General features: G+C 39.7%; 1 protein-coding gene across 1 annotated transcript; it reads left to right on the forward strand.

Annotated features, from left to right (window-relative positions):
• The first annotated feature begins 4,498 nt into the window (after positions 1 to 4,498).
• On the forward strand, positions 4,499 to 9,606 carry mat2ab (methionine adenosyltransferase II, alpha b). The gene is made up of 9 exons (XM_037777741.1): positions 4,499 to 4,767; positions 5,408 to 5,485; positions 5,843 to 5,965; positions 6,061 to 6,173; positions 6,302 to 6,445; positions 6,537 to 6,755; positions 6,837 to 7,019; positions 7,126 to 7,259; positions 7,835 to 9,606. Exons 1-9 carry the CDS (start codon positions 4,677 to 4,679, stop codon positions 7,935 to 7,937), a joined length of 1,188 nt encoding a protein of 395 aa, XP_037633669.1. The 5' UTR covers positions 4,499 to 4,676; the 3' UTR covers positions 7,938 to 9,606.
• Positions 9,607 to 12,945: the final 3,339 nt, after the last annotated feature.

Below are 12,945 nucleotides of genomic sequence, written 5' to 3' on the forward strand. Positions count from 1 at the left end.
ATTTTTTACCTTTTATGACCTTTGGTGTTATGAGCCAGTGTGTGTGTGTGTGGAATAACCCTTATCAGTACTGCCGGATATTGATGGTACCTTTATTCTTTATCTCACATTAATCATAAAAATACCCAACAGTCACTGCTTCTGTTATGTTACATAACCTTCACAGTGACTGACAACTGACTTCAGTTTGAGCACCTTGAACATGTTATATCTCCTCACTGTATGTGAGATCTAGAACATCAGGTCTCTCTGGGCTTTCATTGTAGCACAACTGTGTTTGTGTGCTCCACCCCTTCATTAATGCATCGTCACTGTGACTAGCCATGTATTCGTATTTAAAAATATCTTGAAATGAGACGACTAATAGGTGCATGATCTCAGATATTCACAATGACAAGGAAAAAAGATGTTTTGGTGGAGCAGTGGTCTGAGTCACAAACTTTGAAACCACAATATCCCAATTTCAACATCAGATTCTGGATGAATCTATCTTTTCTGGCCAGAACTGAAAGTAGAGATACTCTTCTTCTCAAATGAATAAAACGGTCCTGCTTTGGAGCTAAAACCTGGGTAAACCAGGCCTTGTAGCGACGTTGATTAAACCCATCTGTTCTCTACAAAGGTACATCATGTTCACAATCAGAGCTTTTGATTATATTACATAGCCGTGCCTGAAGGGTAAGAAGGAGAGGGGAGCTTTTTGAGAAAAGAATAATCAAGTTATGTTGAGGTATAATTTCCCCAGCCTCTGATCTTCTCTCCACTGTCCAGTTTTTACTTTGCAAATGTATTTCCAGGTGAATCTGGTTGTTTCACCAGAGAAGCACATGTTCTGATGCTCTTGTGATAGCTAAAATTAATGTCATTTATCATATTAAATACCAGTGGTGGTTTAAATAATGGTTTCTGGGAAACATATAAACAGTATGTTATGAGGTAAACTTCTGGTACACACAAAGACAGTAGTGTAAGAGTTTTATACAACATCATGAACATAGAAATCACATGCTATGGATTTCAATTTACAAAACAAATACCGTCTAACATCTGAACTTTTTAGGCCTTTATAAGCTATAAAGCGAATAAAGTGAATGTTAAACTGTATGCACACCCTTACCAAAAACAAGTTTATTCAAGTGTGTTATTAGTATACTTCTTTTAAACTTAAAATAAGAGATTATACTTTCAGTTTACTTTTGATGTACTTATCAGAGATATACTTAAAAAAAGTATACATAAGTACACTTGGGTTATACTGACAAGTATACAGAAAAGTCTAAGTATTCTTGGCTGATACTGACAAGTGTACATAAAAGTCTAGGTATACTTGGTTCATACTGACAATACAGAAAAGTCTAAGTATACTTGGCTTATACTGCTTATACTGCTCATAACTTGCTCATACTTACAGGTATACTTAAAGGTCAAAGTATACTTAGCTTATACTGACAAGTAGGCCTATAAAGAAAAGTCTAAGTATCCCTGGCTTATACTGACAAGTATACAGATAAGTCTAAGTATATTTGGCTTACAGGCCTACTTACTTAATCTTTTGATCAAGATATGCTTAAGAAAAGTATAATTAAGGATTCTTGCCTTATAGGCCAACAGAAAGGTATACTTGGCTTCTGGTTGTGCTTACTTTAGCCTATTAAAATGTGTGACAGCCAGCCAGCTCTACTTGTCTTTCACCTACTTAAAACACAACAGGACGTGAAACAAGACATGAAGTGGACAGGGAAGGATGGTCAGCCTGTGAGGCATCAAGTGTCAAACATTCGGGCCACATCCTCATATCTATGCAGGAATCAATCACTCTCTTGTTTTGTCTTGTTTTGTGTTGCAAAGGTATGTTGCGACATCTTGACCAGTCCTAACTTCTTAAATAAGCTATTTTAGGTTTCAGGATTGATGTTGATCTTATATGGAGATTAGGTTTGTGTTTGGGTAATGTATGGCATGTAGCACTGATGGTATCAAGGCTGGGGAATGAAGAAATACAAGAAGAATGTGTGAGGGTGCAGCCTATTGTGGCATGGTAGTGGAGAAGTTTATGATTCAAATCCAGCTGTTTTCAAGTCAGATCTAACAATGACTCAACAACTGGTAGGGTTTCTAGTTTAAGACTTGAAACTTGACTTGGACAAAAAGTTTGAGCAACTTGTGAGCATCTCTGCTTTTTAGTTCATGAAAGTATACTTTGTGTTATTCAACTTATAGTGCTTAGCCAATGATTTATGTATTACATAAAGAGACTTGCTTCTTTGGCTATTTGACTTAATGATTTGTGATAAGATTAAAAAAATAATAAGATGTGTTGTTCTTGCATGCCTCTAAGGTGATAATCCCAAAACTTGATGAATTGAAGTAAGTTCATATCAAAACATCCTTTTACAAACTCTCACACACAGCTACAAGCCAAATATTCTTTTCTGTAGGCCCATAAGGCAAGAATAACTAATTATACTTTTCTTATATGTATATCTTGATCAAAAGATTAAGTAAGTAGGCTTTTAAGACGGGTATACTTAGACTTTTCTTTATCCTTGTCAGTATGAGCCAAGTATACTTTGACTTTTAAGTATACTTGTCAGTATAAGCCAAGTATACTGCACTTTGACTTTAAGTATACTTGTCAGTATGAGCCAAGTATATTTAAGTATACTTTTGTTAAGTATATCTCTGACAAGTGCATAAAAAGTAAACTGAAAGTCTACTCTCTTAATTTAAGTTCAAAAGAAGTATACTAGGCAAAGCAAGGCAAGGCAGCTTTATTTGTAGAGCACATTTCAGCAACAGGGCAATTCAAAGTGCTTTACATAAACATTCAAGAACATTGCGACAAAGTGCAAAAGAACATTAAGACATAATTAAAACAGTTATAAAAACATAAAAACATTAAAGATTAGAAAATAAAAACAAGCTAAAAATAAAAGTGTGTTAAAAAGTGTTATAAAAGTATAACACACAAGAGTAAAAGTTATAGTGCAGTATAAGATCATTATACTGTGTGTATACTAATAGCACACTTGAATAAACTTTCTTTTGGAAAGGGTTGTAGTCTCATGTAAATGATAACGCAACACAAGGTGCAACCAACTCTATTATTACATCACCATTCTTATCTCATACCTCAGTTTGACACACACACACACACACACACACACACACACACACACACGGACTTTAGGTGATTGAGGTAAAAGGTGCTGATTGAGCAATGCTCTCGTGTCAGTGTCACTGTAACGTTTTGATAGCACACATCAATGGTTACACAGTCATGCTGGTTGCAGTATGCTATAGTGATGTGTTGGTCACGGACGAGCCGGTTCAAAGAGCCGGCTCTTTTAAGTGAACGATAAGAGCCTTTTTTTTCTTCTTTTTTCTCTAATTAATTCAAAGCAGAATGATAGGACGATCTTTTCTCCGCACCAGGTGCACTCCATGCACTGACTGTGACTGAATGTTGTGTTAATGATGTCCATGCGACCAATCAGGTGATGACAGACGAGGATCATACCATCAAGCAGGGAGGGGTGGAGGTGTGCGGCACGCTGACGGTCTATAGGTACAGAGCAGGAGGAAGAGGAGGAGAGAAAGAGAGTGTGGTGCGCGAATAGCAGACAAGATGAGTGACAGTCGGAAACGAACCGGCATGTAAAATTATTGTAGGAGCCAAATATTAAGAAAGGAGTAGTTGAATTCCTTATTATAAGAGAAACATTATGTTGATAGTAATTGGTATTTTTGCCCCATGTGGCCAACCACAGCATTGAATTGTTTATAAATTTGGCACCAGTTGATGCCGTCATCCTGTTGCCATCATCCTGATTTAGTATCAGCTGTGGAGAGCGCAGCTGTTTAAGGACGCCAAGAGCCGAAATAGTTTTTTAACGGGCTTTAATATAGTTTGTTCATTTCAATAAGACAAAGTTTAAGTTAATCTTTTTTCTTTACTTTGGGTTGCCGCGGCATATCCTGTTTTGGGTTGTTTGGGTTGGTTTATGTAGTTTAACACACACGCACACACACACAAAGGCTGCAAATCAATCATATGCATCCAATGACAGAAAGGACATCTAACCGTGAGTAAACCCATGAATGAGCGCAACTTTATTTAGTAGATGCCTTGTTGACACGTTTTCTTGGCGAAAGAAATATGGCTTAGAATAGAAAATAGAAGGAAGCCATAATAATTATGGTATTCTGGAAATTATAAGGTTTATTATAATTATATTGAATAATTTAAGTGATATATGTGCACACATACTAATCATAGGTCAAAACAGCTAAAGCTGAATTTGGCTGAATTATAAAAACGCAGAAGTGGTAAAACGAAGAGCCGTTTGGGAGCCGAAAGAGCCGACTCTTCTTGGTGAGCTGAGCCAAATGATTTGGCTCACTAAAAAGAGCCGTAATTCCCATAAGTAATGCATTAAGAGAACGGGCTAGCCCCCTCGATGGGCTCAATGGTACGGTCCACCTCCTGGTGACGTCAGAGCGTCTGACTTCGTAGCATAAATAGTGGAGCTCTGCGCCATGAGGCTCAGACTCGAGGATCAATACACCGACAGATACATTCACAAGAACTGTCCTTTAGGAGAGAGGACACTGTTAGTAGAAGACATACAAAGTTAGCTTGATATTAACGTAACATTTGACGTACAAGAGCGACAATGAACGGGCAGATGAACGGTTTCCATAACTCCCTCATCGACGAGGACTGCTTCTTGTTCACCTCGGAGTCGGTCGGAGAAGGACATCCCGGTAAGACAACGATCCTTTTCAGTCTTATCTCATGAAAATAGCTAAATGAACACCTCTATTTTTAGGACGGCAACATATTGTACATTTTCCAGCTTCACTTTAATAAGAAAAATGTGAAGTAAACATCTTTTTTACTGCGTTTTTAGCGCTATATCATCTATCATTGCGTTGCTGGGCCGGTTGTCAAGAGCACGAGTTAGCTAGCTAATCTAGCTAATCTTCATACAGAAACACACCTTCAGCACACATTCACTGTACATGTGACTTTAATAATCCTCTCATTATGATATTAATATGTGTTAATTGTAAAACCGTTTTCCTGGGCTGTTTCTGAGGCACAATGACTTGAATTGCCTGAACAATAGTGGGTGTTTTTACAACGTCTTATCCTCTGCAGATGAAATTGGCTCAATGTTTAGTAGTGTATCATGCTTGGCTTCCGGTCCCCGGCTAGTTGCGCGCCCTCTTTTCCTCCACCACATGTGCACATGCTGAAATGGCGACTGTTAAGAGGCTCCGAGCCACTCCCACTGAGCATAGTGAGACCGGCCTGCTGGTGCTAACAGTGCCACACTTTATATACATACATAGGTTTTGCTGCAGTGTGTTTAAAAAAATGCATTGTTGTTGTTTTTTCCAGACAAGATCTGTGATCAGATCAGTGATGCGGTTCTGGATGCCCATCTCAAGCAGGATCCTGATGCTAAAGTTGCATGTGGTAAGAAACAAATTCCTTTTTTCTATGTTTATCAAATGACATGTTTAAGATAAGATATTCCTTTATTAGTCCCGCAGTGGGGACATTTGCAGTGTACAGCAGCAAAGTGGATAGTGCAAAAAACAAGATGCATCAGCTGACACAGTAAAAAAGAGCTAAACAAAGTGTAACAAAATATGAACCATTTAAATAGAAGGAAGTATAAAAATAGGAGCAGTATATACAGTATAGACAATAAACAGACTATTAACAAAATTGCACAAGTGGAAAATGACATTGCACAGTGAGAATGACATGAATGAAATTCCACTTACATTGGATTATTAACTGTTATTGCATCTTTCTTGCCTTGTGCAGAGACTGTTGCCAAGACTGGGATGATCCTGTTGGCTGGTGAGGTGACGTCAACTGCCACGGTGGACTACCAGAAAGTTGTCCGAGACACCATCCGCCAAATTGGATATGATGACTCCTCCAAAGGTGTGGCATGTTGTTGTATTTCTTGGTTGTGCTTTTCACTGACTTGTCTGTCGTTGTTTGTGTCTTGATCTGCTGCTGTCTGTCTCTTTTAACAGGCTTTGACTATAAAACCTGCAATGTTCTTGTGGCCTTGGAGCAGCAGTCTCCTGACATCGCTCAGGGTGTTCACATTGACCGCAATGAGGAGGACATTGGAGCAGGGGACCAGGTCAGTAGTGGCTATTGACATTTTGTGTCAATGTGACATGTGACATCATGTGTTCTGAGATTAGATTACTGCTCTTTTTTCTTATTGTGTGCTTTTTAAACACAGAGTAAATGTTTCTTGCTCTGCAGGGCTTGATGTTTGGATATGCCACTGATGAGACCGAGGAGAGTATGCCACTCACAATTGTCCTCGCCCACAAACTGAACGCTAAAATGGCTGAGTTGCGTCGCGATGGCACCCTTCCATGGCTCAGGCCAGACTCAAAGACACAGGTAAAGCTGTTATACTTGCTGTTATTAACTACTATTACATGATCTTTTTATTGTTGGCATTTAGCTCATTTATATTTTTACCTTTTTGCAGGTTACTGTTCAGTACCGCCAGGACCGTGGTGCTATGCTTCCAGTGCGTGTGCACACAGTTGTCGTCTCTGTTCAGCATGACGAGGATATTTGCCTGGAGGAGATGAGAGACACCCTGAAGGAGAAGGTTGTCAAGGCTGTTGTTCCATGCATCTATTTGGACGATGACACAGTCTACCATCTGCAGCCAAGCGGGCGATTTGTTATCGGAGGCCCACAGGTAAATATCAGAGGGTGTGGCTTTCAGAAAATATTTAGCCTGTGAGTTACTTAGTTGTGTAACCTCTGTTCTTCATCACAGGGTGATGCTGGTCTGACGGGGCGTAAGATCATAGTTGACACTTATGGAGGCTGGGGAGCCCACGGCGGTGGTGCCTTCTCCGGGAAGGATTACACAAAGGTGGACCGCTCTGCTGCTTATGCTGCACGCTGGGTGGCCAAGTCTCTGGTGAAGGCTAAGCTCTGCAGGAGAGTGCTGGTCCAGGTGTGTAAAAGAACCCACCGGTCTTCCTTTTAATGAGGGGCTGAAAGAGGTTCCTACCTAAAGTTTTTTTTTATGCTTGATATAATACATGTGTGTGTTGTATTAGGTTTCCTATGCCATTGGAGTTGCCCATCCCCTTTCCATTTCTATCTTCCACTATGGGACCTCCCATAAGAGTGAGAGGGAGCTGCTTGACATTGTGAAGAGGAACTTTGATCTCCGTCCTGGAGTCATTGTCAGGTAATGTACAACCTCTGAAGCTGCCTGTTACTCAGTGATTCCTGTGCCTTAGTTTTGTCTCTTTATTTAGTTGTATGTATTTTGAAACTGCAGAGCCAGTACCTTTTTTTTCTTTTTTTCCCTTTTGCTACAGCTTGCCTTTTGTGTGGCTTCTGTGATTAAAAGCTTGGATTATTGTCTTATCTCATTCGACTGAATTATATAGCATCAAAGATTACACATGTGGGAGCAAAAGTCAGATTTTATTGAGGTAGATGTGTATGATACCTTTTTTTGTAATGAAGCCTTATAGCTCATAGTTAGATAAGCGTCCTCTTGTAAAGAGTGGTTTCCAGCTGCAGTCACCACACTGCTCTCAGGGATGAGTTTGGTTGTCAGGGTAAGTGTCGAAGCTTCACATGTTTCTCTCTTTACCAGCTGGCCTAACAAACCTGATTGTATTTTTTTTTTTGGGGGGGGGTTGGCTCTCGACACTCCACCGGCTAATGTGCGCGTTATGCTTGTGTGAGTATGATTGTGTGCATTTGAGGTCGCTGGGTATGACTGCTGCTAAATATGTTGATTATGTATTCCAGGGAGTTGGATCTGAAGAAGCCCTTGTATCAGAAGACCGCAGCCTATGGCCACTTTGGCCGAGACTCCTTCCCATGGGAGGTGCCCAAAAAACTCAAATACTAAACATGTTAAGCTTTTCCCCCCCAGGCCTGTTGGTGTATACTACAGAGAAGCCTCCAAGGTACCGGGGGTGAAATGCCCTTATCTCTCTCATATTAATGGTATCATTTAACACATGACTCCCTTTCCTCACTCAAACTCCCTCCTTTGTCTTCTTGCTGTTTTCTGCTGGTTGCAGTATCATACTGGGTCATAGGAGGCATGCCTCGGAAACTTGATGTTTAAAGAACTAGATGGGTTCCATGAACTCATGCACCATAGTACTCCATAGTACGTTCAGTTGTTCTCCTTTTGGCATTCCACACTCGTCAATATTTTATTCGGTGTCATGGCGATGGCATATTAGGCTATATGCGATACCCCTCTTAATTCACTGGTGCTACTGATGTAAGGAGTCTGCGCGGCATCTACATTTTTCAAATCCATTTAGAAGCATAATTTGATAGTCCGAGGGTCGTCTGGTCTGGCACCTTCCCAAACAGGTTTAGTGTCTTTCTAAACATTCCTCCCCTTTGTCAGTCTGGTAAAAGTATTCCCTGGCCCGGTCAGTGTTTTTATCCTTTTTGTTAGCTTTATTCCCACATCTTTGTGGAGGATGCTAGAATGGCACAATTAAAAATTTTAGGGTTGTTGCTGTCTTCACAAAAAATGCTATGCATTGCAGGCTAATGGGCGAGCCAAATCCTAATTATTCAAGCTCTCAAGTGAGCATGAAGCCTCCGATGCCCCGACAGACCTTTGCTGTTTTCTGACGTACTACAGAAAAGTCAGAAGCTGCTATGCCACTGCTCTGGTCTGCAGGGGTATTTGTTATACTTGATGATAATGGCAAAAATTGGATTGTTTATGCATTGAAATTCAATTTTAAATGAGTCCTTTTTAAATGTAGTTTGACTTGCTTTTTTATGGTTTGAAGTGACTAACGGTCCTTTTACTCCCTTAAGTGTATTGATGGCAGGTGTAGCTACAGAGAAACCTGATCCCCGTCTTTACTCTTAAAGGAGTGCGTTCTTTGCCACAGAGTCTTATTGGCTTGAAGTCAAACCTTAACACTATTTATTTGTTCTCTGAAACTCAGCGTGGATACAGAGAAGCTGAGGTTTCAGAAGGCAGCTTTAAACACACTTGGCTATTGAATCTTGAATTCCTTTTGACTTGACCAGTTTTCAGTGTTTGGCTTGAGGCTCCAGAGTGTCTTACAGAAAAGCTTTGGTCCGCCTCAACGAGAAAGTGTCACTGGCTACTGTTAATGATGACTAATATTAAAACCTTTTTTATTTTTGGACTATAGATCATATTTTTAAGTGGGTTGGTTTTGAAATCCCATTGAAATGTCTGACGCAATTCTTTAGCTCTTACCTATCCTCCATGGAATGGCAACATTTGGTTGGTGTAGTACAGAGAAACCAGCCTTGTTTACACGGCTATTCCATGTGTGGGTTAGGTTCCAGTTTTGGTTTTGTTCCCTTTTACCACTCGAAGTCATCCCGTTGGCTACAGTAAGTGTAAGAGTGCCTTTTCTATTTCCTCTACTCCCCTTTTGCTTTTCTCCCCTCCTCCTTCCAACATGCGCTCAACTTCCAGAGGAACAAGTAGTTCATACTGTATTGTGCTTCATGTCTAGACTGGGTAGTTTCCTTATGCTCTGTAATAAACAACTACTCCTTTCAAATGCTTGTCATTGTTTTTGTGAAAGACGTGTATATTAATTTTTCACAGCAAAACGCACACATTTTGTTGAAACTTTGTTATCCGATTTAGGAGTATGCACTTTGTTCAATGTTGACATTTAATTAAGTTTCCCTCTATTCATCAGTAATAAGACCATTTGGTATCCTAGGTAGCATGCGTATTGGATCACTTTATAGTTTATGGCCTAGATTGTGTTAATGCCCTCCCCTATAATATGCCAAAACCTCTGTATTTCCCAGCAAGATCACAGGCAATGTGTGAGATTACCTGTCTCTATTTCGTATTTGAGACAGAAGAGGCATCAAACTTATGGCGTTAGAAAGGGGAAACGTAAGACCTTTGTAAAATCTTGAGTTGAATAGTTTTTGTTATTGCTATTGCAGATGCTTAAGTTTCCTGCAATCCCAGGCATCATCCCATTTATCATCTCATCTGTACTAGATATTAAAGGGGAGCTATGCTCATTTTCGAAATTCATACATGTTAAGAGATGGTCCAAAAAATATTAGTAAGCATGAACAAATCTTTCCCAAATCCAAAAACTAGAGTGCTAGAAACTCAAACTTGTGATGTCATAGGGTTTAAAGTGTGGAGCTGCTCCATAGACAATGAATGGGAAAAATGTTACAGATGACACTGAGAGCACCCAGGGGAATGTTCTGAGTATATGGGAACATCTGTTTCACAACTACAATATTATAAAGCTAATTCGGGTATACATATGAAACTTTCTGTGGGTCCACAAAATCAGTCTCCCATTCATTGTCTATGGAGCAGCTCCACGCTTCATACCCTATGACATCACAAGTTTTAAACTTCTCTGGTTTCTGGCTTTGAGAGAGAGCAACTCATGTTCACAAATATTGATTGAGCTTTACTAGGTCATGGGAGTAACCTATTGGAATTTTTAATTTAGGTGGTGTTCCCCTTAACTTCCTTTTCCCATTTTGTAGTGGAAACAGCATATAGATTTGCCCACCTGTAATATGAAATACTGTCTCTGCATGACATACTTTGATTGGAGAATATTGTGGTGTCCTTCTTAACATTATCCCTTATCTGTAAGTAATGGGCAAACAAATACTGTCTTTGTATCTTTAGGTTACTTGACAAAGACATAAATGTGGGTCTGTAAAATAAATCAGGAAACCAGTGTCTGTTGTACCTGGCAAGAAATCAAGATGATCACATACAGTGCCGTGAAAAAGTATTTGCCCCCTTCCTGATTTCTTACTTATTTGCATATTTGTCACACTTAAATGTTTCAGATCATTAAAGAAATTTTAATGTAAGACAAAAATAACCCAAGTAAACACAAAATGCAGTTTTTAAATAATGATTTCATTTATTAGGGGGAAAAAGCTATCAAAACCTACCTGGCCCTATGTGAAAAAGTAATTGCCCCCCCTTGTTAAATCATGAATTAACTGTGATCAACCACATGTTTTGGAAAGCTGAGTTCAATTTCACTAGCCAATCACTGTTCAATCAAGAAATCACTTAAATAGAACCTGTCTGACAAAATGAAGTTGGCTAAAAGATCTCAAAAAGCAGCACATCATGCCGCGATCGAAAGAAATTCAAGAACAGATGAGAAACAAAGTCATTGACATCTATCAGTCTGGAAAAGGTTACAAAGCCATTTTTTAAGGCTTTGGGACTCCAGCAAACCACAGTGAGAGCCATTATCCATCAATGGAGAAAGCTTGGAACAGTGGTGAACCTTCCCAGGAGTGACCGGCCTACCAAAATTACTCCAAGAACACATCGATGACTCATCCAGGAGGTCACGAAAGAACCCAGAACAACATCTAAAGAACTGCAGGCCTCACTTGCCTTAATTAAGGTCAGTGTTCACGATTCAACAATAAGAAAGGGACCGGGCAAAAATGGCATCCATGGGAGAGTTCCAAGGCGAAAACCACTGCTGACCAAAAAGAACACAAAGACTCGTCTCACTTTTGCGAAAAACCATCTTGATGATCCCCAGGGCAAATACTTTTTCACGGCATCGTATCTGAGTGAAGACCGGGGTGGGATTCAAGATCTATCCTCTAATCTTCTTATAGCCTGCTATGCTTTAATAGTGCCTTCTGTAATGGGGTTGTTTGTTACAAGTTTGAAAACTTGTCACAGTGAGGAAGTAGGGTTGTAATACGTATTTGTCAAGAGTTTCTGACTTTTGAAATCCCCTATTTCCGTTACTTGCACCAGCAGGCGTTATTAGTAACACCTATGCTCATCTGATGAGTCAAACTATCTGGTTAAAAAAGCCTATCTTTTCCCTGTGGTCGAAGCACAACACATTACTGATGAGACAAAGAAAACTGCAGTTTAAAGGTATTTATCCATATCAAAGGTTGTTAAGTGATGTTTTCAGTCATTGTAGGGAATGTCTACTTCCTGCTTGGTTTACTACTCAAACAGAGAAATTGATTACTGCTGATGCTGTGCTGTTTAGTTTCTCCTATAATGAGGTTTTAGAGTTCACTAGGGTAACTGATAAAAAATAAGTGATTGCGTTGCCAAAGCCCTCTAAAGGGGTTCTGCAACACGTCTCATTACTTTTAGGGCACATATCCCCAATATATTTTGCTTCATCTGATGTGTGTCCCATGAATTCAAGTGTGATTCACCAAGAGCTGGCCACATTGCCCAACAACATGTAAGTTTATCAGAATGGAATTTTTCAACAAGTTTCAAAACATTAATTTCCATGCAAATGTAGTGTGGATTTCATTCACTTTGAAGTGTAATTGGGACCAATAATTTCCCTAAAAAATGCAGTCCTAGCCTCCAGGATACTGGAAAATCCCCATTCACTGGTCACCATTTCTCCATGATTGCAGTCATAACAACTTTTCTTTTAGTTGTGTCAAAAAGGTGGGAATTCTGTATAACCAACATGCACTACACTCAGGTCTATGATATGCTAAGTGGAACTAGCTCTTGCATCTTGCTCCTTGGCATGGTAGTCCTCCTGAGCATTGTTTCACCCCAAGCCAACCCCCCTCTTATCAGCTGCCTGAACCCAATGAAAAGATCAGTATACTTTTATTGTGACAGGCATAATAGCTCTTAAAGATTAACGGCACAATTAGTTACCGCAACTTTTGAAGCAGGCTTTTCCTGTTAAATTAGTTTTACTAGTGCAGTGCCCGTTCCAAACAAACCTATTCAGAACGGGCCGAATGATTGGCCTCTAATGTTGCTGCTTGCAGCTTTCTGGAGAACCGCTCATACTAATAACTTACCGCTCACTGCGCTCTGAGTAATACAAATCACAGCTACTTGTGATTAGAAAGACTGATGAAATACA

Source organism: Sebastes umbrosus, chromosome 8 (assembly GCF_015220745.1).
Source record: "Sebastes umbrosus isolate fSebUmb1 chromosome 8, fSebUmb1.pri, whole genome shotgun sequence".
Classification (NCBI taxonomy): Eukaryota; Metazoa; Chordata; class Actinopteri; order Perciformes; family Sebastidae; genus Sebastes; species Sebastes umbrosus.